This window comes from Diceros bicornis, chromosome 18, assembly GCF_020826845.1.
Source record: "Diceros bicornis minor isolate mBicDic1 chromosome 18, mDicBic1.mat.cur, whole genome shotgun sequence".
Lineage (NCBI taxonomy): Eukaryota > Metazoa > Chordata > Mammalia > Perissodactyla > Rhinocerotidae > Diceros > Diceros bicornis.
The window spans coordinates 25,034,571-25,059,048 of NC_080757.1; the positions used below are offsets into that span (position 1 = coordinate 25,034,571).

At 47.1% G+C, this 24,478-nt stretch overlaps 1 protein-coding gene across 6 annotated transcripts in view; it reads left to right on the top strand.

Annotated features, from left to right (window-relative positions):
• The window catches only part of HNF1B (HNF1 homeobox B), a 51,476-nt gene that overhangs the window by 18,270 nt on the left and 8,728 nt on the right, over positions 1–24,478 (top strand). For 2 of the 6 annotated variants that reach the window (XM_058560431.1, XM_058560433.1), the window contains exons 5-8: positions 12,354–12,514; positions 17,590–17,725; positions 21,417–21,611; positions 24,027–24,145. In XM_058560431.1, coding sequence (XP_058416414.1) covers positions 12,354–12,514; positions 17,590–17,725; positions 21,417–21,611; positions 24,027–24,145 — 611 coding nt within the window. The remainder of the gene's footprint in view (positions 1–12,353; positions 12,515–17,589; positions 17,726–21,416; positions 21,612–24,026; positions 24,146–24,478) is intronic. The other 4 variants (XM_058560432.1, XM_058560434.1, XM_058560435.1 and 1 more) reach the window with 3 other exon arrangements.

The window sequence follows — 24,478 nt, forward strand, 5'->3', positions numbered from 1 at the left end:
GGATTAAATGAGATAATATATGAAAAGTACCTTGGACATAGCAGGCTCTCATATAAATATGCTAGCTATTACCATTCCTTGCAGAGCCTTGTTTTGGGGGTTTTTTCCCCTCTTTCCCTCTGTCCCCCTTGGAGGTTTCTTTCAATCCTGATTTTTAGAGAATTTGAGTATTTCCAACTAGATACTCATCTTGGTGTTTGCAGCAGACTCAGGCTGGCTTCTTGAAGCACATTGAGTATGAGGCAGTTTCTCATTCTTCCAGGAAGAACTGCTCTGTGACATCCATCAGGCATTTCCAGCGCTGTATCCAGTGCCACGGGCATTTAGTGTAAATACACTAAGCAGCGAGAGGAAGCTGGGGAGCACCAAGGATTGTGGTGGGGAGTGGGGGCTCCTGACCGTGTAGCAGGAGGTCAGGTTCAGAAGATGACCCTGAATTTTCTGTGCCTAATAGGGCATTTTCTCCTTTAATTAAAGGAGGCGCGAGTACCCCACTTGTTAGTAATTAGCCCTGGGAACCTGCCAATTAGAGGAGGTGTGGTTCTTTCCTGGTGGGGGGCAAATCTGAGAAGCCTGATGGCCTTTGTTCTTAGGAGGGAGGCTCCCCCAAACTTCAGGCAAAAGAGGGGTAAGAAGGGGAGAGTGGACGCAACCCTTGCAGTGAGCATGGGGACTCTCAGAAGCTCCAGGGGGCTGATTTTCTGGAAGCCACTTCCCTCAACCTGTGAGCGTGTGTCTGCTTAAGGTGCCTTCCCATTGCCCTCTGCTCTGGCTTCAGCCACCTGACAAAAACACATCTGTGTGAGTTCAGCCACTGAGGCATCCACCAGTGAGGCCCAGTCTCTCCAGCGCTTTGAGGAAGTCAAGAGCCAAGTTTCTCAGGACAGGTACTGCACGTGTCCTTCCTAAGTTGGAGGAACACCATGCAGCAGTTGATCTTCAGCATTTAATGACTTTCCCAAGGGAAGTCTACATCCCCCCTGAGGAGAGCTGGTTAGAGGCCGTCCGTCCCTCGTCAGGACCGCACTCAGACAGGTGTGTCTCGGTAGCCAGATGTAGCACCCAAAACAGGCTTGGGCTTGAATTGTGATTCTGTCACTATCTGGCGATGTGGCTTCAAATTAGTTACTTAGCCTCAGTTTCTTCATTTACATAATAGGGATTATGATACCTGTCTCCTCAAGACTGTTGCGAGGCTTCGATATGATAAAACGTGCCCCGCACCAGGCCCACTGCCTGACAAGGAAGGTGCTATTGGGTTGTCTTGGGAACCCTCAGTGCACTGACAGAGAGGAAGAGATTTGGACCTCCCTGGGTTCTTGACAAGGGTGTGGTTTGCAGTTTCATCCTGGAAGAGTTTTCCTTTTCATGAGCCCTGCCTGTCATTTGAGATATGAGAAACAATGAAACCCAAGTACCGGCGAGATCTGTGCTTCTCAAATCTCCTTCCCAGGCCACCTAAAGGCATCTGGGAGGTTCACTAAAAATACCCATGGCTCCCCCACTTACACCTTTTAAGAATCAGAATTTGGGGTGAGGGGTCAGTCATGAGAAGTTTCAACAAACTCCCTAAGAGATCCGGATGTATAGTCAGGGTGGACATCACTAGGCTGGATGGAGCAGGAGGGCTCTGCAGGGGTTGACGATCATCTGATGGCCCCTTGCTGGACTAGGGAAGATGAGGCAGCTCAGGTGAGGGGCCCTGGACTAGGATTCACCTGAGTCATTAACAAGCAGAGGTGACCTTGGTCAAATGTGTTCTTGGGGATTCTGGCAAATGAGGGTGTTGGACCTTTCAGCTCTGACAGGTTATTATTTGGAGATTGTGCCTAGTGTCAAGTCTTGAGGCCGAGGACTCTGCTGCTTGAAGTAGCAGAGGGAGGTTTGCCATTGTGATATTTTATTGTTAAGCTCATCATCTGTCTCTTGCCCTCCTTCTCTCCCTCGCTCCTTCCCCATTTCAGGAACTGTGTGCTGTTAGAAGCCTTCCACCTTTATTAGGGACCATTAGAGCTTTACAACCCCAGCAGATTGGGTGGGGCCAGTCACAATAAACAGATTTATAATGGGTATAAACTGAGACACCTATAACTGCTGGAGGTTAACACTTTTAAGGCCTTTGAGTGGCAGCCTGCATGCCCATGCCTTCTGGCCCTGCCCACTGCAGGGTGCCTCTTCCTGCTCAGCACCTGTTGGGTTGGTAAGGAATCCCGAGGAGTTCTTGCTCAGCAAGGGTGGAAAAAGTCTGAACATCGCCCATTTGTATAACATCACTTTGGTGGGCACAAAATAGGTGCTTAATTTATCTCAAGATGTTTTATGAATGGAAACAGAAACAAGTCCTCCTCCCTCTTCTTGAGAATCCTACTGACAGGTGAAGTATAGGGTTTGCATCCCTACCTGTCAGAGAAAAAGAAACAAACCAAGTAAGTCTTATTCTCACTGTGAAGAAGGTAGTCCTTGAAGTCTCTAAAAATCTAGCTCCCTATGTACATATTCCAAGTGGTAGAATGGTGGGCTGTACCGACATCTAAGCCCGAGTTGGCTTTCTTCACCACTGTGTCTCCAGTCCATAGCCCTGTGCCTGGCATGTGGTAGACATTACATGTATTTGTAGCATGAAGATATCTATAGAAGGTTTCCTGTCTAAAAGCTTAATGCATCAATTCCCTGTTTTATGCATCTGTTATTCAGTTTTAGAGTTAAACTGAGCATGGAATCAATTTCATTTTATATAACATATGTACATATTATGATTTAAAGCATATTTTCCCCTTTCTAGAACAATGTCATCCAGCTCCACCTACATTAATACTGCTTAATAAAATATACAATTCACCAAAAAACTCAACATTGAATACACTAGGAAGTTTTCAAAGAACATTATTGTTCTTTCTCCCTAATGTTCCACTAGCTTAGCTTCTACTAGTTAAGCGTATTAGTTTAGTTTAGTTTATTAGTTTAGTCCACTAGTTTAGTTTAGTTCTACTAATTAGTTTAATGTCCTACTAGATTAGTGCCTTTTATTTATTTTTTTTTATAATTTTATTTACTTTTTTTCCCCCCAAAGCCCCAGCAGATAGTTATATGTCATAGCTGCACATCCTTCTAGTTGCTGTATGTGGGACGCGGCCTCAGCATGGCCGGAGAAGCAGTGCATCAGCGTGCGCCCGGGATCCCAACCCGGCCGCCAGCAGCGGAGCATGCGCACTTAACCGCTAAGCCACGGGGCCGGCCCCTAATTAGTGCCTTTTGTAATCTCTTACCAGCATCCTTTGGGCAAGGAAAGAGCAAGAACTGCTCTTCCTGAGTTTCTGTTGAGCAAACTGAGGTCTAGAAAAGGGATTGGACTTATTGCAAATCAGAGTCATCTGGAGAGACAGAAAGGAAACTGCCCAGCTCTAGACAGCCACCAGTTCTCTGGGAGTGCTCCCTGAGCACTTCGCTGGTGCTCCTGTCCAGTGGAAACCAGTAATCATCCACCTTCCAAGGTCTCAGTGCCCAACACCTGGTGCTCCCTGTGACCAGCCTCCATGAGCCTGCCAGGTGATCAGTGGCTATCTGTCATGATGATGGTGATGAGGATGATGATGATGATGCTGCTGATGATGCTGATAGAGCTGCCCTCAGTGATGAAGAGGCTGGGGTCTTGCCAGGCAAACTCTCATAACGAGGCAGCTCTAACACTTGCCAGGCCTCAAAGGATCTTCTCCCTGGCTATCACTTCTCTCTAGGGTCCTGTTTATGAATAGGTCGCAGTGGAAAACCTCTCTTTTCTAAGGCAATTTTATTAGCCCTTCAGTCACAATACAGATGTCTGTTTATAGGACCTTACTTTTGTGCGGACACCCAGTGGCTCAGTCTGTTGATGGCTTTATAGCCTTCCCCGTTGCCCAGACCCACTGGGAGCATCATCATTCTCCTCGTCAGCCAAGCCTAGGGGCCTTTGTTGCAGCCACATTACCCCTTCCCGCAAAGGCTGCCTCTCAGAAAAGAGACCCCAGGAGCCAGACTGCAGCAGGGCTCTGTCTGTCCCCACAGCCGTTAGGCCTCACGATGTCCACCATTAACCCTTCTTGGCTTTACCCTAGATTCCTTTGGAGAAAAAGGCATTTAAGTTACTTATGTTGCCATATTAAATCCCCGTAATTGATCCTCCTTACCCCAGAATCAACCCAATGGGCCCAAAACTGGATTCTAACATGGTGAGTCTAAGTTTGGGGTTCCTACATGCAGCCCAAAACCTATAGAAATAAGTGGTCAGCCTGTGCTAATGGCAGCACCCATTCCCATCCCCCTACAGCACCCTAGGTAATGGGTGTTATGCTTAGGCCCCAGGAAGCAGGGGATGGGTGGGCTCCCTGCAGGCAGCCCCTTGGCCCTTTTTACTCTAAATAAAGCACTGTCCATGATTCGGGTGTGAAAAGGAAGTCCTGCTACATCGTACTTACTCTTCAGTGCATCCATCTTGTGCCTTCAAACATGAAATTGCCCAAATGTGTCAATACTTTCTTCATTTTGATTATATTTTAATCTCTCTTTTTCCTCCTCTCTTTCTCTCTTACTCCCTCCTTCCTCCTTAAAAATGTATGCCTCTCCCTAACCTCAGAAAAACTGGGAGATCTGGAGAATAAAACTATACCACTGTCACTTCTCCACCACTCAACTCAACAGACTAAAGGCAGAGTGTGGAGCCCTCGGTCAGAGTTAAGTGTAGGTCACTCATTCATCAGTTACTCATTCAACAAACACTTATTGAGTGCCTAGCACGGGCTAGGCTCTGTGCAAGGTGCTGAGGAGACAATGGAGAAGGCAGACAAGGCCCTGCCCTCATTGGGCTTACATCCCAGTGAGGGACGCAGGCAAGAAACAGGTAAACAAACAAACACAACCATTTCAAGCTATTCGTGTGTCATGATGGGAGGCTCAACGTATCTGGAGTTGATTTGGGGCTTATGGGGAAGAGGGAGAAGGGTCAGCTTTGGAATACCACTGACTTGCTGGGAGGCCCTTAGCAAGAGGTAGTAAAAATGATCTCTTCCTCTTCGAACCTCAGCTTTCCACTCTGTCAAATGAGCAGCTGTGACACATTGAGAAGCAGACTGTGTAAAACACTCACCTATGGGAGGACTTCTCAAGTTCTCGAGTGCCCGCCTGGTTTCTTTCACCTGCACGGTGGTCTCCAGGCTGAAGTGTTCATTGCAAACCATCTCTATTTGCCTGCAGAAACCGGCTCTCTGGTGAGGACCAGGCCAAGGTGGACCTCCTGGAGAGGCCGGGAGGAGTTTGTGTTGCCCTTCTACCTCCCCACATGTGCGATTTTCTCAGGTGCACTGTGCACATTACCTTCTGTTCTCAGCCAAGACGCTTTTGATGGAAGACTTTTTTTTTTTCTTTTCTTGGTTACATTTGCTTTGATTTTTATAAGAAAACCAGTTTGTGGGCTTCTCTTAAGTATCACTCAATTTTTACTCCTTGAGTTCAAGAATGTTTACCGTCCCCGCAGGCCTGTCTGTGTTTCTCCTCTTATGAATTGGGCTCCTAAGACATCTCAGGTAGAAAGGGATCTGGAATTGAAACCAGCCCAGTGTTTAAATTGCTTTCATCTTGCATCAGCTTTTTCCTCCCAGGCTTTCGGATTTTTAATCTGCTAAACTCTTTGCAAACATTAATCTTTATCCCCGGAGCGGAGGAAATATTAATAAGAACTGGCAAGCGTCTTATGTTGAGGAAACAGAGGCAGCAATGCTCACTCATTTGACAGCTTTCATTTCTGGAGTTCCCAGTTTCAAGCTGGGGAATTGTTCACATTCTTTTACCCCAAATGAGTGTCTCAGAAGTTCACCAGACTGAATCATTTGTGTCTCTACCTCTCTCCTCAAGAAAATGATTCCTCTTTGGGAAAAAGGGGAAGTGGATTTCTAAGGATGCAATACTGGGCCCATCAAGACTGGCCTAATTCCTCCCAGTCCCCTCCCCAACCCTATCTTGGCTTCGTAGGAATGAGCTCTGTCGACCCGTAGTTGATGGACGTGGTTGTTTCCTTTTGGAAGAGCTTTCTCTTTTGCATGCTCCCTCCTGCCTGAGTTTAAATTCCCAGTTTCCAGACCCAACAGGGTTGGGCTGTGCTCTGCATGAGGTTAGGAACACAGGGGAAGAATGTGTGTGACAGAGCCCAGGCCAGTTGAGTAATGTTTACTCTGTCGGTGGCTGGGACGCTCACTCGTGCTGGCAGAGGTCCACCAGCCAGAGGAACATTCCTGCATTATCAGGGATGGGAGATTGGTTTTGAAATATCAAGGGTGAAAGGCATCCCACCAGATTCTGGGTGCAGCTCAGAGACCCCGGTGAAAGGGACCTCCAGGCTTCAGTGCCAAAGGCCATGTGGGGGCAAGCTGAGCCTCACTTGGCCCCGGTGGCCCCACCTTCCTCTTCTCTTCTTGCTCAAAGAGCAATTCTAGTCCTGCCTTCTGGGCTAACATTGCTCTTCTGTTTACCCAGCATTTTCTCTCCTAAGAAAACTCAATGCTTCTCTAACCTTATTTTATTCATTCATCCTTCTGGCTTCTGAGGAAGGGAAATCTGTACGCCCATTTTATGGACGGAAATGCCAGGGCTCCAAAGTTGACTAGCCCGGAATCATCAGAAAGTCAAGGCAGAGACAGAGAGAGAGTATTAGTTTAAAGTGTCTAGATACTGGTGCCCTGTTGATTTCTGGACCTGGGGAATTGGGGTCTCAGCTGGTTTTTGAAGCACTTAGAGAGCTGGGTTAAATACCCAGGGCGCTGTGAGCTGGAGTTCTAAGCCCCTGAAGCACAGGTTTCTGGAAATCTCTGTGGTTAATTACACAGCTCCTCTCTGGGGTCCTCTTGTACGGCCGTTGTGTGTGTCTTTGAACACAGGTGCACAGTCAGTTCTATAGAATCTGACATACGCATCATAAAAACCACCATGCTTTGCAGAGTCACACAATAAAACCCACAGGGCTTATGGGAAAAATGGGGTTAAGGGCATAGATACTCAAAAACTTCGTCAGTGACACCTTTTAAAAAAGATAAGAATCTAATAAAAACATTAGTAGAGTTTTACACCTGTTAAATGGTTAGGAAATACATAAATGCTGTACATCAATAAATGTGGCGCTTTACCTTGAAAAAGTCTTTAAGTTTGCCTATGGAAGTGGGCGTTGGAAGGGTGGCAGCTTGTGAGTTATTGTGAAGTGGTGGACAGAGGTTATCGGAAATCAGAAGGGAAGTTGTGACTCCATATGTGGACAGACGTGGTTTATTGCACATGCAGTGAATTGATGGTAGGTGGTAGCTGGTAGATGTTTGAGGTGTGTGTGTGCATGCATGCATGCGTGTGCACAAGTGTGTTTTAGTGTTTTTCTATGTGGCTCTACTCAGGTGGGTGCAGATTTCCTAATTCCTCAAACATGAAATTCATGTTACACTCAAATTATTCCCTAATGTATCAATAGAATTGGAGCAGATCCGCACTGGCAATACAAACATTACCGCAGAACTGACTGTATTTTCTCCTTCTGCCAGAAGGGATGTGCCCTTGTTCTGGGGCACAGATACTCGAAGCAGCTGAGGGCTCATTCCTTCATTCAATAAATATTCACAGTTCCAGCCACTCTGCTAGGCTCTGAGGACGCACAATGAGTAAAAAGCCATCTCTTCCTTTAAGAAGGAGAGAGAATTTAACATATCGTCCCATCATTGTAGTGCAGGGGGATCAACTCCTGCTATAATAGTCTCTACTGCATGTAAAATACAAAGGATGGAGCAACTAACTACCAGGATGAATCAGGGAGAGCTTCACAGAGGAGGTGACATTTAGCCCTCTTAAAGAATGTGACATGGAGAAGAAGAGAAGAGCTTTCCAGGCAGAGGGAATAGCATAAGCAAAGGCACAGAGGCAGAACATGGCAGGGCCTGTGTGGGGATTGGCACGTGCCCTGACATGGCTGTATGGCATGTCACGAGAGATGATGCAAATAAGGCAGACTGGAGTCAGGGAGGCCCAATTCTGCCAATCTTAAGTATTGAGGCTTTTCCAGAAGTCAATGAAAAGCCATCATAGGTTTCCAAACAGGGCAGTGACAAGGCACGATTTTGTTTTAGAAAGAAATCCCAGAAGCTGCAGCAGTGTGAAGAGTGTCCTGGCGATGGATGCTGGTACAGGAAGGCAGGGCATGGAGATGCTGGCGTCTTGGAACCATAAGCTTCTTTCATGTTTTAACACTGCTGACCAGTCATATTGGATAGAAACCAAATGGTTTGTCTCTGCCCACAAGCCGTCAGGAATTCAGAAATAGCCCAACGTCCATGATGCTGAAGCGTGGGAACAAGTGAAGGTAGATCACCTCCTCATCAGACCTCAGGGATGTCTTAGATTCCAGCTGGGATGCCTTTTGCTACTGAACACGCTTGCTGTGGTTCCTAGGGCCAGCGATGGCCAGTTAGTGCCTTGAGCCAGAAAGTAAGTGGAAGGTACATGGCCACCTTCTGGCATTGTCATTTCTCCTATAGGACCTCAGTGGCTATTAACTTGGATCTTTGGCCACTCAATATTAAACCAGAGCCCCCATCATATATTCATTTTCAGGGCTTGCAATGGTGAAGAAGGGAAGATGTCATTCCACTTCTTAACACAGGTTCCTAACACAGTGTCTGGCACGTGATAGTGCTCAATAAAGTTTTGTGAACTCAGCCTTCCTAAAAATGTCTTTTAGACAAAGACAGTCCCCAAATAGGAGGAACTGATGTGTCTTGAGCAACAGTTATGTGCCAAACATGGTCTGGGTACTTTCACACCCATTAACTCATTCAGTCTTCTTCCCAATGACCTAAAGGGTGGATATTGTCAACAGTGAAGAAACCGAAGCTCAGGGAGGTGAAATAACTTCCCCAAGGTCACACAGCGATTACGTGGCAGAGCCGAGATTTAAACCCAGGTCGCCTGGCTCCAGAGCCTCCTCCACTTTCATTCTTATTTCAAGCGCTCTTCTGAGTTTGTGAAATACACAAGGACCTGGCCTCTCCTTCCTCTAACAAGAACACCATATTTCTGATGTATCGCCAGCAGATACCTTGTGATACACCATCCACCTCCACATCCCCGTTTAAGGTGGCTGGCTGATTACAGCCACCTTCTCAGGGTCCAGAGTGATTGCCCAATGCCTATTGAGAGGAGCATCAGTGAGAAAAGTTACATCTGGAGCTGATGAGCGGCCTCCTGCCTAGCTCCCACCACAATCTGCAGTGATAATAGCTCCCTCCCCTGGCTTGGAGAGGGGGAAGCTAGAGCTCACCCAATGCATTGATGGCAGAGCTGAGATCAAACAGGGATCCCCCAATTCCCAGCCAGAACGCCATCCCTCAGCCAGAGGTCTTTAAAGGAATGTGCAGAGGTCCAGGCCCATCTGTCTTGAAACAGAGCAGCTCCACCGTTTTATTTCTCATATAACGAAGTTCTGCTGGGGGAGAAAATAAGGTTTGAAAACCACAGCAGCCTTGGGTTACGCTGCCTGGATTCTAACAAATGACTCTTGATTCTATCCTGCCAGGCTCCCTTGTAAAGAAGGCTTTTGTTTCCTGTGGATATACTTAGTTAATTATTTTTAAATAAATAATTCTGTAGCCTGTGGTAGGGGAGAAGCCTCCCCGTGACCAATATTTGATCATCAGAGGGCTGGCCCTCTTCCTTCAGCCAAATTAAATAGGCTAAAACCAGAGTCTGTTTGACTTGAGGCTGAATCGATGATGGGGACAGGCTGGGAGGTGAAAACACACCTGACTCCCAGCGTTATCACTACTCTCTCAGGAGCAGAGCATCTTGGGGAGGTAAATAGCTGGTCAGGGAGTCAGGGAAAGCAGGAGAAAAACAGGGTGAAGTCCAGTTCCTCCAAAAGGAAAGAACAAGAGGGCAGGGGCCAGGCCTCCCTCCCAACTTGCTTCCAGGGCAAAGCATCAACGGTTCCACCAGAGTAGGATTCTTTGGAAGGTATTCTCCATGAAAGATAATTCCATTCAGCACTGAGAATCTGCCCTAAGTTGTCTATAATTTTAGAGTCTTAGGGTGAATATCTTGGGGTCCATCCTTTACACCAGTTCCCTCCCCACAGCCTCCCCACCCATAGTTGCTGTTTATTTGGTATTATGCTAGGAGCTTCATAGATGTTATCTGTAATCCAAAAATAGCCCTGTTAAGGAAGCATTCTCTCCATTTTACGAGAGGAAACTGAGGCACAGAGAGAAAAAGTAGCTTTCCCAAGATCACACATCTGTTAAGAGGAAGTCAGGATTTGAACCTGAGGTTGTCTAGCTCCAGAGCCCACAGTCTTCCCGCTGTCCCTCCTTGTTAGAAACTTCTTCCTTTTAATTTCTTTTAAATTCTCCATTGATTTGAAATCTGCCCCCCTCTTTTCACTGTACCTAGCTCTGCCTTCTGAGCTCACCAGGTTCAGATCTGTTTCTTCTTCTCTGTAACAACGCAGTTGAAAGCATCCTGCTGGGAACCCAGTGGCAAGTGTGAGTGGAGAAAAAGGACCTAATTTAACGCAATGGGATAGAGTAGAGGGTGGTAAATAGGAGACCTAGCAGGCTGCAGAAAGGTGCAGAGGAAGACGCACAGGACTGGTCAGGAGTATTGGTTTGGAGATATGGAAGCCTTTCCTCCTTTTAACTTCATGGCTCCTCTTCCCCCAAAAAATGTAGTGCCCCAGACCAATAACTACTGAATTCCAGTGCTGTCCCACTGCAAATACCACACCCACTAGCAACCCCTTGAATCAAAGGGTGAGGAAAACAACCAATTGGAGAAGCCCATAGAGCATGCATCAGGCCACTTCATAGTCAAACAAGTTGCTCTTGAAGGTTCAAACCTGGCTTTAGCGTTTGTTTGTTTTCTCCCCAGGCCTCTTGAGCTCCAGGTCATATCAGCCTTGGGTAACGTCCTTCAGAGGATCCAAGAAAAACTGGCTTGGGTCTCCTCTTGGCAAGCTTTGTCTTAGTGAATTGGAGGCTGCTGGTTATGGCAGCTTGCCTGACCTCTGGGGGGACTTTGTAGCCTCCTCGGGAAGGTGGGGCTCCACTGGGGAGGCAGGAGGCAGAGCAGCGGGGGAAACAGAGCAACAGAATCAGTGTACTTTATACAGGGATGGCTCATCTTGGGAAAGTGGGTAAAAGAAGTGCAGCCAAATAGTTGGCCCACATCTCCAAATGATTACATGCCTACACCTTTTGGTTTCCCTCCCGTGCAGGTAGGAACAGGGTCCCCCAAACCTGTTTGTCAAATCCAAAGCAAAAAACAAGAAGCCTGTCTTTCTAAGCTTTGAGCCCCTAGCTACCTCTAGCCTTGTCCTTGGCTATTTCCTGGGCATATCAGGCAGGACTTTGCCTGTGCCAACTGGACCCACGTTCTTTGCCCCCGTTCAGCTTCCTTCAGTTACCTGGCCTCTGCCCAGCACTTTCCCTGTCCTGAGGACAGATCTCCATTTGGTTCCCCAGCAAGAGGGAGGGTCAGAGCAGTGAGGTTGTAAACATGCTTGGTTCTCCCCTCCCTTGCAGACCAAAATGCAGTGGTTTACTAAACACCCACATCCCGCCTGTGTGTGCTGCCTGCCCCACCTCCCGGCAGACGCGCCTCCCCCTGTGCCCTGGAAGTCAGCCAAATGGGACCCCATCAAAGGAATGTGAGTTCCAGAGCCAAAGACTCCTAGCTGCAGCCCCATCCCTCTCCTGCTCTGCCTGTGCCCTCGCTGGCTTCTTGGGCTCAGCCAAAATGGTGGTACACAGAGACTGATGCATCTTGCTGTGGCTCTTATAAGGGTCGCTGGGGCGAGCGCCTCTTTGGAAAATGTGTCAACTCATACTTTGCAGCCCCACATAGCCAAGAGATGCCAAGGAAACATTTCTAGCAGGCTTTTGAAGAATAAAAGAATTACTCTCACCAGGAAGAGAAAGCCGATCTCAGCCCCTAAGTCCTGAAAGAATTATGCTGAAGCAACAAGCAGAATCTATTCATTCATTCATTCATTCATTCATGCATTTGACAGATATTTATTGAGTGGCTCCCAAGTGCCCAGGCACTGGGGATACAGCAGTGAACAAAACAAAACAGACAAAAATGTCCTGCCCTCATGGAGCTTACATTCCAGAATTCAAGGAGAGGCCCTGCCATCTTCATTCTAGAGAAAGATAGCTGATATTTCTCCTGCGTAGACAGGGGAAGAGAAGGCAACTTTGTTTTCTTGTCATCCACCCTTGAAAACAAGGGGAGCTGAGTCAGTGTTCCAGGGCCCTGGTAGCACTAATGTTCGCTGTCGGGTCTGCCTTGTTTTGCAGGAGTGCGCTACAGCCAGCAGGGAAACAATGAGGTCACTTCCTCCTCAACAATCAGTCACCATGGCAACAGCGCCATGGTGACCAGCCAGTCGGTTTTACAGCAAGTCTCCCCAGCCAGCCTGGACCCAGGCCACAATCTCCTCTCACCTGATGGTAAAATGGTGAGTACACCTGGGCCATTGTAGCTCTGGAGCTGATAAGATAAGAGGCAAAACAAACACGACTTCTCACAAGGCCTGCCTCAAACAATGAACCATTGTAGCCCCACAGAGGAAAATGGGGGCTGTCCAGAGTCTGAACGGAAAGGTAGAACTGGTGACCCAGCCTTTGGCGGGTGGAAGAGGTGTTCGGTTTGAACCCAGCCAATAAATCTGACAGAGCTCTGCTCTCATTTTATTGATTGAATGCCTCATAAAGGAGCAAGCCGGGTGGGACACTGTTTGTTTTGGGGCTGCCAATGACATTTGTGTTGATAAAATGTTCATTCATCCCCCCCAAGGCCTCCAAAGCCAGTTTTTTAACCCAGAGAGCGCCTCACTTTGAAACAAGCCCCCTCTTTCTCTTCACTGCCCCCCTGGTGCTGGCAAGGAGTTAAGTCAGAATTTAGTGGATGGCAAGAGGTGGGGAGAGGATTCTTGAACTGGGATTTTGAAGGACACTGGATGGCATGCCAGTGCAGATCTCAGCACAAAATGGCAGGTGGGTGGGGTGATGCTTACAGGATGAGTGAGATACACTGACTTTGAAGTTACAATGACTGGGGTTCAAATCCCAGCTCCAGAACTTAATAGCTGTGTAGCCTTGGGCAGGTTACTGAACTACTCTGGGTCTCTTTTTTTCTCCTCTATAAAATGGGAGTAATAACAATAGGGTTGTTGGGGGAACAAATCTGATCACACATGAAATACTCAGCACAGTGTTCAGGTGGGTAAATGTTCAATAAATGACAGTGTGGTTGTTATATTAATGTCAGTGTTACTCTTGTTTTTGTGTGTGTGTGAGGAAGATCAGCCCTGAGCTAACATCTGTTGCCAATCCTCCTCCTTTCGCTGAGGAAGACTGACCCTGGGCTAACATCCGTGCCCATCCTCCTCTACCCTACATGGGGTGCCGCCACAGCATGGCTTGACAAGTGGTGCATCAGTGCGTGCCTGGGATCCAAACCTGTGAACCCCAGGCCACCAAAGCAGAGCACAAACACTTAACCGCTATGCCACCGGGCTGGCCCCAGTGTTATTCTCTTTAAATGAAGTTTTCTGTATCCATAGCCACAGCCCACACCCAGATGTAAGTTTAGCACACTTAGTGAGAAATAGTCTATTTGAATGTGAATTTTCAAGGTTCTAATCCTCTAGCAACACAAGTGCAGGGGAGAGTGGCCTAGGAGAGCACACAAGCCTTACGACACTAGTAAGGGTAGGAAATGGAAAACTTGATTCTTTGGGTCATGATCTGTGTTTCCGGGTGGGGGAGGAGGAGCTTCAGGTTCCTGGCTTCCACACTCAAGGTGGAGCCGCACACATTCCCTCAAGGTCTGACCCAGCGGCAGGTGGGGGCCCGAGCGGGGGGAGGGGGACAAGGGGCAGATGCCATTTTAGACCTTGTGTGCTGTGTGACGTGTGTGCTGTGTAGGCAACACAGGAATGGTGAGTCACATGTGACTGAGTCCCCAGCTCCCTGAAGGAAAAACAAAGTGTAGTTTCAGAGGGGAGTGCTGGCCCCACTGACTCTAGTTGCAGGGGACCTGAGCTGATCTCCCTGGTAGTGGTCTCTGCAAACTGAAATGGAAGGCGCTTCTGTGGGAGGCATTTTGCAGCCCCCTTGCCCTCCCTTCATCGCTTAAGCCTCTTCTTTGTGAAGAGTGGTTTATGTCAGCTACCTTGTGAGAGGCACAGACAAATCTTTGAGTTCTCAAGAGGCACTTTGAGACCCAGACAAGTTGGAGTTAAGGATTGCCCAGGCTTCCCTGGAGAAGGGAGCCTGGTGGAAGAGGTCTTGACTTCTCAGTGAATGGAACCCTCCAACTCTCCACTCCTATTGCTTGAAGGTCCTTGGGGTTTCCCTTTGAGCCCTCCCGCCCTTCCTCCTCAGACGCAAGCTGCCTCACCCGGGCCGGGCTGCTCCAAAGGCAGCCTGCAGACATGCTTTTTCCTTCCTGTTCTGCTCGGCAGTGCCCTAACGCGCAGTATATTATTGGGTTGATGATTGACCAAGACAGCACACCTCAACGTTAGCAAACACCTGGAAGCTTGTTTGCAGGAACCAGCTTTTCACGAGTGTCCAACACCCTGGCTCACACGTTATGTCACTATCACTGGATGCCCAAATTCAAGAGTCTGTTTTCTGTTAATATATAACAAGCCCATCACAGATCTTGGTCCACCAAGGCAAGAGTGGAATATGATTAAAAATAACACCGGCAAGGGAACCAGGGTGTCCAAGTCTTGGGCTCTGTTATTTATCAGCAATAGGATGGACATTGCTTAACTTCTTCATCTGTAAAGCAGGGCATAACAATGCTTGCATCATGGAGTTGATGTGAGGATTGCTTGTAGCTTAGCTGTTCTTTGGGGGGCCCGTGTAAGGAATGACAATCTCCATGCGCTGACTTTCAGTAGGACATGCATTTGAAATCTTCCCCCAGGGACTGGTTTTAGAAATAATGCTAATCCATTTGAGCCTTCTTTTGCACTATCTGTCCCCCACCCCGTGCCCAAATGGCATGCATTGACCAAGAGCTGGTCAGGTTCAGAGTTGCAGACTGTGAGTGTTGAAGCTTGTTTTTTAAAAAAGCACGTACTGGATACTTTCACAGTATCAAAGCAGTATGGTCTAACGGTGAAAAGCTCAGGCATTGGAGGCAGATAGCCTGCTTTCAATGCCAACTCTACCACCTGGGCACATTTCTTAACTTCTCTAAACTTCAGTTTCCTTGTCTGCAAAGTAGGGATAATAATACCAACCTCATAGGTTCTAGGCACATAAAGCACTTAGTGTAGTGAAAGATCTGCAAATGGCAGCATCGATATAATTCAAGATTTCCGAATTATCATGTAAGGACCATGACTGATATCCTTGGCAGCTACCTGGCTTCCATCAGACCTGGAGGCAATTAGAAAATAACGGTTGTATTTTAGAGTGAGAGGGAACTTGACCAAGGTTACCCAAACATAGTAAGTGGATAAGATTTAAACTCCGGCAAAACTGGGTTTGAATTCTGTCTTCCTCACTTACTAGTCAAGTGGCATAGAGCTAGTCTCTCAACTCTTCTGAGGATCAGTTTCTTAATCTGTCACATAGGGGCAGTGTTAATAATGCCTTCCCTTACCTATTGAGGACAATCAGTGAAAGCACTTTGCAAATGCTATGGCCTTCCAAAGTCATACACATTTACAGTATCTTTTTCATTGGCATCCACGTTTCTCCTTCACCATTAAAACCAAACGTTGAAATGGCAGAGATTACTGTCACTTCGTTGACTTTCTCCAAAGGACGACATAACCCGAGAGAAGTCGAAAGCAGGTTACTGATTTTTTTTTTTTTTTTTTTTAATGACTCTGACATTTTGAAAAACAAGTCTGGCAAACAGGCTGGTTCTCTCTTGTTTGATGTGGTCAGAATTCCTTCTTGGTCATGTGACCCCTAACTCATTTCTTGATGCTCATTTTAAAAACACAAACAAACCTGTTTGGTTTTTTCTTTCCTTTTTTTTTCAAATTAACCTTGGAAGCGATGGGGTTGACCAGAAGGGCAGGGCGGGAGACAGTGTCTTACCTGGGTGCTGGTGTGAGACCTATAATATGAGGAGCTCTGGGTCACGAGAAACGGAAGAAGAGAAACTGGACTACTCAGCCATCTGGTGCCTGTATCCTAACCCTAAAGCACCTCTCAGGATCCCTGATGCCATCAGGAATGTCTGGGTTAGTTCAGAATGAGGGGGACGTCCTTTCTTAATAGTAATTTTTAAAATTATTTTAAAACTATAAATAGTAACCTACTTTGTCATGAAAAAAAGTATGTGTATGTAAAACTGATAGCTTCTTATAATTAATGGGGAAGCATTGGAAGTGTTTCTGATAACATCAGAATCAAAGCAAGCACACCTATTATAGCTGTTATTGTTTAATGCTATTCAGAAAGTTCTAACCCATGCAATATGACATGTACACAAATTAGTACTAGCAAGAACAAGACCCTATCAGCATGATATGCTTGTGATGCCATTATAAACTCGGAAAAATGAAGAAAATCAATAAGAAAAAATATGATTAGGAATAAATAAAAGGATTCAGTCCTCAATAAAAGGATTCAAAGTGGCCATGTACAAGGTAAACACATAAAAATCAGTAGCTTCTTTTACTAATCTGTCATTAAAATATAATGGTGAAACAGAATGCGGGTACCTGGAGCCCAAGGCTCATTTAGTAGCTTTGTCGTTACAATATCAGCTCCTTAACCAAAAAAAAAAAATTATGTATGTGGGGATTTGGAAAAAGCAGAGAAGCCCAATAATGGCTGATATCCCCCAACTCTCAGTAATAATTGTAGGTGTGGGAAGAAGTGCTCTATAAAAGGTAAGAACTTGAGTTCTAGTGTCAGACAGATATGGGTTTGAATACCAGATGTACCACTTATTAGTTGTGGGATATTAGGCAATATACATATCCACTCTGAGCCTCAGTAGTTTCATCAGTGAAATGGGAATGGCAGAAGGATCTGCCTCATGGGACCACATTGAGGTTTGTGAGTTAATGCATAAGCAGTGCTGTACAGCAGAGCCTGTAGTCGGTGAGAGCTTCCTGCGCTCCCGCCTAGTCCCTAATCTGCTACACTGGGGAATCCCAGGGCATTTCTTCAGTTATTATTTTTAGCAATCACATGTCTTTAGCACTAATAATATAGAAGGCATAGAGCAGAACAGAGGATACTTCCAAAGTAAGCAAGTGACAATCATATAATACACACGGGCAGAAGAATCTCTAAGGCAGGCTAGTAACTCAGATAGTCAGCAAATAGAAGCGCCATAAGGGAAGGGGTTGTTTATTTTACTTACTGCTCTATCCTCAGCACCTAGAACAGTGCCTATCCCACATAGGTGCTTAATAATTGTCATTGAGTGAGGAGTGAGTGAATGAATGAATGAATCAGTGAATTAGCTGTGCTATGTCATGTCATTTTGGACACTGCTCTTGGCAGCCCCAACTCTGCTCATGCCGCTCTTGTCTTTTCTCTCCAGCAGATCTCAGTCTCAGGAGGAGGTTTGCCCCCCGTCAGCACCTTGACGAATATCCACAGCCTGTCCCACCATAATCCCCAGCAATCTCAAAACCTCATCATGACCCCCCTCTCTGGAGTCATGGCCATTGCACAAAGTAAGCTCTCTTCTTGGTCAGAAAACTTGGGGGCAGGGAGAATAAGAGTGGGAATGAGTCACCATGATAAAAAAAGGACTAAAGAAGACCCCCTTCAAACTCACCCACCACTTGTAGATTTGATTCAACTTATTTAGTTCCTTATCTCTCTCCTCAACAATATTTGGATTGGTTAGCCTAAAACAAGAGAATATTATGGAATGGAGTTGAATCTTGGTCACAGCTTACCAAGATTGGGTCATCTTGGGTCAAATCATTGAACCTTTATGAGGTTCAGTTTCCTCCCCTGTCAAATGTGTTGCTGAGGCGATCACATGACTGTGTATAGACATGCTTGTAAATCCATAAAGCATGAGTATGTAGAATATTGTAGCTTATACTTTCGTCTAGTGTTCATTTCTATCCCTAAGTATGTGTAGATTTCCCAGGAGGTTGTACTGATGTTTCTTTGGTGAAGATGGAGCAAGACACGATGGGCTTCCTTCTAAAGGGGGAGTTTTGTGTGGTTATACGAGACCTCTTTGGCCAGTGGTGAAAACACACTGAGAGGAAACTCCGAGGGAAACCATCATAGCATCTCTGAGTCTTCATGACTTTAAGGAGAAATACGTTGTTTATGCCCATGCCTGAAGACGGGGGGCTGGATCAGGTCCTTCCAGCTCCAGGAGGCTCATATTCCACAGTGAGCCTGTACCCCATCACAGATGGGCCATTTCCAAGCATGGTAAGGCTGACATGGGCTGTGTCTGTAGATGCCTGTCTCCACGTTTTAATGTTGATGAGTATTCAGCATATTTTCAGCTTCATCATGACAGCTCAGGCCAAGTCATCACTGTGGCCCTGGGACGTACTCCTGAGTAGTCTCCCGAGAGATCCGCAGGTGGCACATTGCTCGTCTTCTTTCAACCTGAAATTGCCCATTGTCTCAGAGGTGGCCTCCCTTGTGTCGAGTGCCCACGTTGACCATCTCCTTGTTTTGTCCCTGCCTTTTCCTCTCCTCCCCTCCTTTCTCCCTAAATCATCTCTAGCTGGGGTAGCAATTCAGATCACTTCTGAGAAGAAGGACTTAGGCACTCTTTGAGGACAAAACAGGGCGAGGCCCATGGGAGGCACACAGATTTACTGAATGTACATGTGTGGCTCTCACTCTCTCCTTAGCTGCTCAGAAATTGATGCACTCCACACTTATTTTTGCAGAGGGAAATGGGAATGGAGAAGCCTTGAGAGGACTCACAAAATTAAAAATTATTTTAAGTGTACTGCCTTTTCACTGGGCCCTCTCCAGGAATATGGTAATCATGCTAATCCCAGTGTTTGAGAATGAGGTTGAGAATGAGATAGGGCACCTGAAACCAGCTTGCTTGCCTTCTAGAAGATTTGGATAAAGGCCCATTTGTAAGCTATCCCACCTCTTTGTTTCTACAACCAAAATGATACACAAACTGTCCCACTTACCTTCTTTCTTCTCACATCAAGCTTTGGCTGACACACACAGTTGTATATTGTCTTAAGCACTATCTGAACTAAAATTGTCCCTGGGGCTATTCCACATTTTTCAATTTTGTTCCTCCTAATTTCCTCCACCCATATTGCTCTACCTTCTCACAATAATCTTAATCTACTGCAGATGGGCAACACCAGAGTGTACATTGACCTTAGAAGGGTGTGTATGTGTGTTTGTGCGTGTGTGCATGTGGGTACTTGGAGTAAGGGGAGCACGAAGAATGGTGAGGATCACCAGAAAGCTTGGCTGAGACACAGTGGTCATACCTTCTGGAGGGTCAGGAAGAAGAGTTAGTGGCAGGCATCTTCATTTAGCCAACTCATGTCCTGTTGAGTCCACGGGTCCTGTCTCAGGACTGCAGATGCCCATGGAGAATGTGATAACAAATTATTTGGCTGTGCCAATTCCTCATTCTCTACTCATCTCCTGGACTGGATAACATGCTTCTTAAGCAGGAACCAGTGCCCAGAAAACAGATGAAAAGGCCAAGAGTCACACTCCATGGGAGCTAGGATGACATCAGCGGTTCTTGATCCTGGAATTGAGGCACATCAGGGTCACAGACTGTGTTGAAAATAAGATTCCTGGGCCTCACCTCTAAAGGGTCTGACTCATTAAGTCTTGGGTGGGGCCTAGGAATGTATATTTCTTAAAGAGCTCCCCTAGATGATTCTAAAGCACAGGCAAGTTTAGAACTATGTCCTCAAATGTCACCCACTTTAGACAGGATAATTTGCTTCTCTGGGCAAAGATTTCCCAAAAAGAGCAATAGCAATGGGTTCCAGGGAAAACAGCAAATCCATGGGGCTTCCCAGGAGACTGAGACCATAAGCAGGAGGTAGGAAAGGGAAACAGGATATCAGGGTATCAGATGAGACTCTGGCTTGGGGAGAAGGTGAGCCCCTGGGGAACTGGAAATAGTGTTATTCTGAGGGTGAGCAGAGGACCCCGCCCTCCAGCCCCACCCAGGAGGGGGCTTATTCCCCCTTCACTTCTGCCCTGGGGTCTCGCCTTTTAGGTTTCTGATAAACGGTATCAGCTAAAGCTCTGAGTAGGCAATTGTTGAGGTCTTTGTGCTATCTCCATCGAGGACCTCCCATGGACCTGCTTATGAAACCCTCTCCATTTCAGGAAAGGCTCTCTAGGTGTCCTTTCTACATTTGCCTAGAAGAGACGTTTTTCTGAATCTCTTTCTTTGTCTCATTATTCCCCCCACTTCCCAGCAACAAAGTCAAACGAACATTGGCGGCTCCAGGGAAGAGGTTGGGGTGTCTTCCCCCTAATCATCTTGTCCCCACAGCCACCCGGCCTCAGCCGCCTTCCCCAGAGTCCTGCCCAGGGAACAGAGGGAGGCCGGGTATCAGGGACCCAATCTTTGCAGTGCTGGCCCCGGTTCTAAAGAGGCCTCACGATATAGACACAGTACAGAACCATATACCCCCAGAACAGAAAGAAGGCAAGACCCACTATAACTGCCAACCTTTGACTTACTACTTCCTCCTTCCAATACCTAGTCCTTTTGATGTCACAAGCCCTGTGCTGCCAGATAAGATATGCCCACTTCATAGACTGGCTGAATGCCAGTGTTTTTTCCCCTCTCCGCTACAGTCAAGAGAATGAGCACCTGACCTCACTCAGGGTCTTTGCACAGTCTGCTAAATGAGGGTCTTCTGGCTTTATACTCCCAGAACAGTGGAGGGTGTTTTGTTTTTTATCAAAATGTGGGTCCCTGCACACTCCTGCCCTCTGCTGGCAGACAGATCTGGGCAATCATCTGCACTTTAGAGTGGATACCTTTAACTCTGTCCTGAGGCACCAGGACAAGCCTCTCTCAGAGTCAGGCATGGATGGAGTGGCCAAGTAGAGTCGGCTTTCCAGGGCCCTGTGCAACTTCAAGGGAGCTAAGTTTGGGAGGTCACAGGATGACTTAGGGAGACTCTCAGGCCTCAGTCAGATCTATTTACAGCCCATTTCCATCCACAACTCACTATGGAATTTGAGCAAGTCACTTTTTCTCTCCAAGCCTCAGTATCTTTGTCTATAAAATCGCTTCCCATGCAGTCTCTTCCATAACAGGCTCAGCCCAGTGCCTGGTGCACAGCAGGGGCTCAATCGATGACCATTCCCATCCATTCACCTCTCCTCAACCCTGAAGCCATCTCTGATCTTTCCCTCTTGCTCCCACAGGCCTCAACACCTCCCAAGCACAGAGTGTCCCCGTCATCAACAGTGTGGCCGGCAGCCTGGCAGCCCTGCAGCCCGTCCAGTTCTCCCAGCAGCTGCACAGCCCTCACCAGCAGCCCCTCATGCAGCAGAGCCCGGGCAGCCACATGGCACAGCAGCCCTTCATGGCTGCGGTGACTCAGCTGCAGAACTCACACAGTAAGGACGCGAGCATCGTGGGGAGGGAGCACGAAGGGCCCTCAGCAGCCAACCTCTTTCCTCTCTGGGTCAGAACTTTCATGGAAGCTTATTGGTTTGGACACTTTTCCCTACCTCTGATCAACCAAGACAATTTCTCACACATAACTCTCGTGTGGTGCCGTGCCTCTTCTAGGCCCCTGTTCTGCCCCCAAGATACCCCAGGAAAGGTTTTGAAGAGGACAGTTCAGGTCTACATGGAAAGGAGGCTTGGAGAGAAAGCTGGGGTAGCGTATATATGGAACACATGCCACAGTTCCCCACTCTGGCACCTTCCACCAGTCAACCACAGCACCTTTTCCCAGTACGCCTCAACCTAGCCTTTTCAGTCCAAAATTCCAAGCAGCCATTACCAAATGATCAGAGTTGGCATATAATTTGCATCCTATTTGCCTTCCCTGAAATTGAAGAATCTTCTAGAGTCCTCATGCCCTCCGATTTATACCCCCCAAACATCTCTAATCAAGCCATGATCATTTCAAGGTGGAAAATACCATCTGCACATCATCCTGGACAAAGAATATTAGCATTTCTGCGCCATGCACAGAGACTGTTTCCCATATCCAGTTTCTACACCTACCCTAAGTCTACCTTTCAACCAATTATTTCCCACCCACCTGCAGTCCCTATATCTCTGAGCCCCATCCTGAGCCCCAGGCCCCCGGTCCTCCAGCCATGTCAGGCTATAGCCCCTGGCCTATGAGTTTGGGGAGAAATCATGGAGAGATGGCTTCTGTACTTCAGGCACGGTCCCACAGGAACACCAGAGAGTCTCTGGAATAGAATGATAGTCTTGGAGTCAGACAGACCTAGATTTAAATCCTGGCTGAGACTTACTGGCTATGTAGCCATTGGTAAGTTCCTTAGCCACTCTGAGCCTCAATTTCTTCACCCATAAAATGGAAATAATATGCATGTAGAGTGGTTATGGAGATGAAATAAAAATAGATATGAACTGTATTTGATAAGCATAAAGAGTTATAGAAACACTAGTCATTACTTATTAAGAGACTCCTTAACAGAAGGAGGCAGGAATGCGGAAGAAGATTTTAGTTTCTTCTGGCTGCCTCAGGCAGAGCTGTGGATCTGGGGGAGAACAGTCAAGTTCAGCTTTCTTCTGTCCTCGGGGCTCTATCCCACCCCCACCCCCACCCCACCCCCAGGCCTGCGGAGCTGGTTTCTAAGCACCATCTCACATTCCAATCACATTTTCGCGGCTTCTAAAAAATCTGCCACAGCCTGTAGCAGAGTCTGGGACCACATGTGCTCCACTTTCCTTCCTCCCAGGGCCTGACAGTATGCTCCCCACCTGCTCACCTGGGCAGGCTTCCTCCGTGGCCAAGCCTGAGGGGGACAGTCAGAGAGTGGTCACCAGCGACCTGTGGACTGCTGAGGCCCAGCTGGCCTGGCTGGCTATGAAGAGATAGCCCATGGGGCCCCAGACCAGGAAATAACCAGCCTCCCTCCACAGGAAGGGCAAGCTGAGGCAGCAGGCCATGACCTTCACCCCTGTTCCCTGCTGAAGTATAGGCTGGAGTACAGTAGAACGGGCTGGTCCCTCCCTCAAGGCCAAGAATCCACATGCTTTCACTCCTTGGTCATGTGACCCAGAATTTATATGAATCTTATGGATAACTAGCATGAGTCAAAAGGTTCCAGACTTAGTGGACAAGTACTACAAAACCTGGAAAACAAGTCACATGCTCCTGGAGGTTTTATTTGAATCTAGTCTCCCTTTATCTATTGTCCTTCATATTTCTGTGATGTCATAAGGCCATGATGTCATTTTAGTGCAAACCAGAACAGCCCAGATTTATCCAATTCATTACACCTGTGTCTAATTACAATTATTAATCAATCTACAATTGCTAGCATGAGACCTGGTGCTTGAGTCATGGCAGAAATGGTAAGCATGTGCTGGCCAGCTCATTCATGTTTGCCAGCTACTTAGAACTTTTTTTGACTTAAAATCACAGAAGGACCACATATGCCTAAGGGTCACTTGTCGATGCCCAGGCACCTAACACTTTATTGAAAGTCACGGGAACAGAAGTGCTGTCCACCACTGCAGAGAGCTGTTTATTTATTTGGCACAAAATGCTTTAAACATGATCTCTTCTAATCCTACAACAGATATCATTCCCATTTTACAGGTGAGGAAACTGAGGTTAAGAAACTTGATTAAGGAGCCAGGATTTAAACACATGGTCATTCTTTTTACCACATCACACGACCTTCCCAAACATCACCACCACCACCACCATCCCCTTTTATCTGCCCAGGGAAACAGGAGCTATGGTGTTGGTGGGGGGTTCGTAGCTATGCATATGCCTGTGTGATCTGTGCCTTGATTTTGTCTTCATTCTGTCTTTCTAGTGTACGCACACAAGCAGGAACCCCCCCAGTATTCCCACACCTCCCGGTTTCCATCTGCGATGGTGGTCACAGATACCAGCAGCATCAGTACGCTCACCAACATGTCTTCCAGTAAACAGGTAATGCCAGTACTCCTACTGGGAGGGGATAATGACTAAGGCTATTGATGTGCAGAGAATGTGGCAAGTGTGGACTCAGCCATAAGTCTGGTCCTTCTGAGGCTCCCTGTTCCTCACTAAAGGAATCCCTGAGGTCACAGGGCAAAGAAGATGGGTCACAGGCTAAAGGGGTTTATTGCTCCCCTAGCGGCCCAGAGTTTCGTGCCTTGCAAAAGGAATCCCTGAGGATTTTCCACAAGTTAATCAATGGAGAAAGCGAGTAGTGAGTTAGGGGTCCCCATGCTGATTCCCTCAGTCCAGGACCCATGCTAGACCCAGAATGCTGTAAACTCT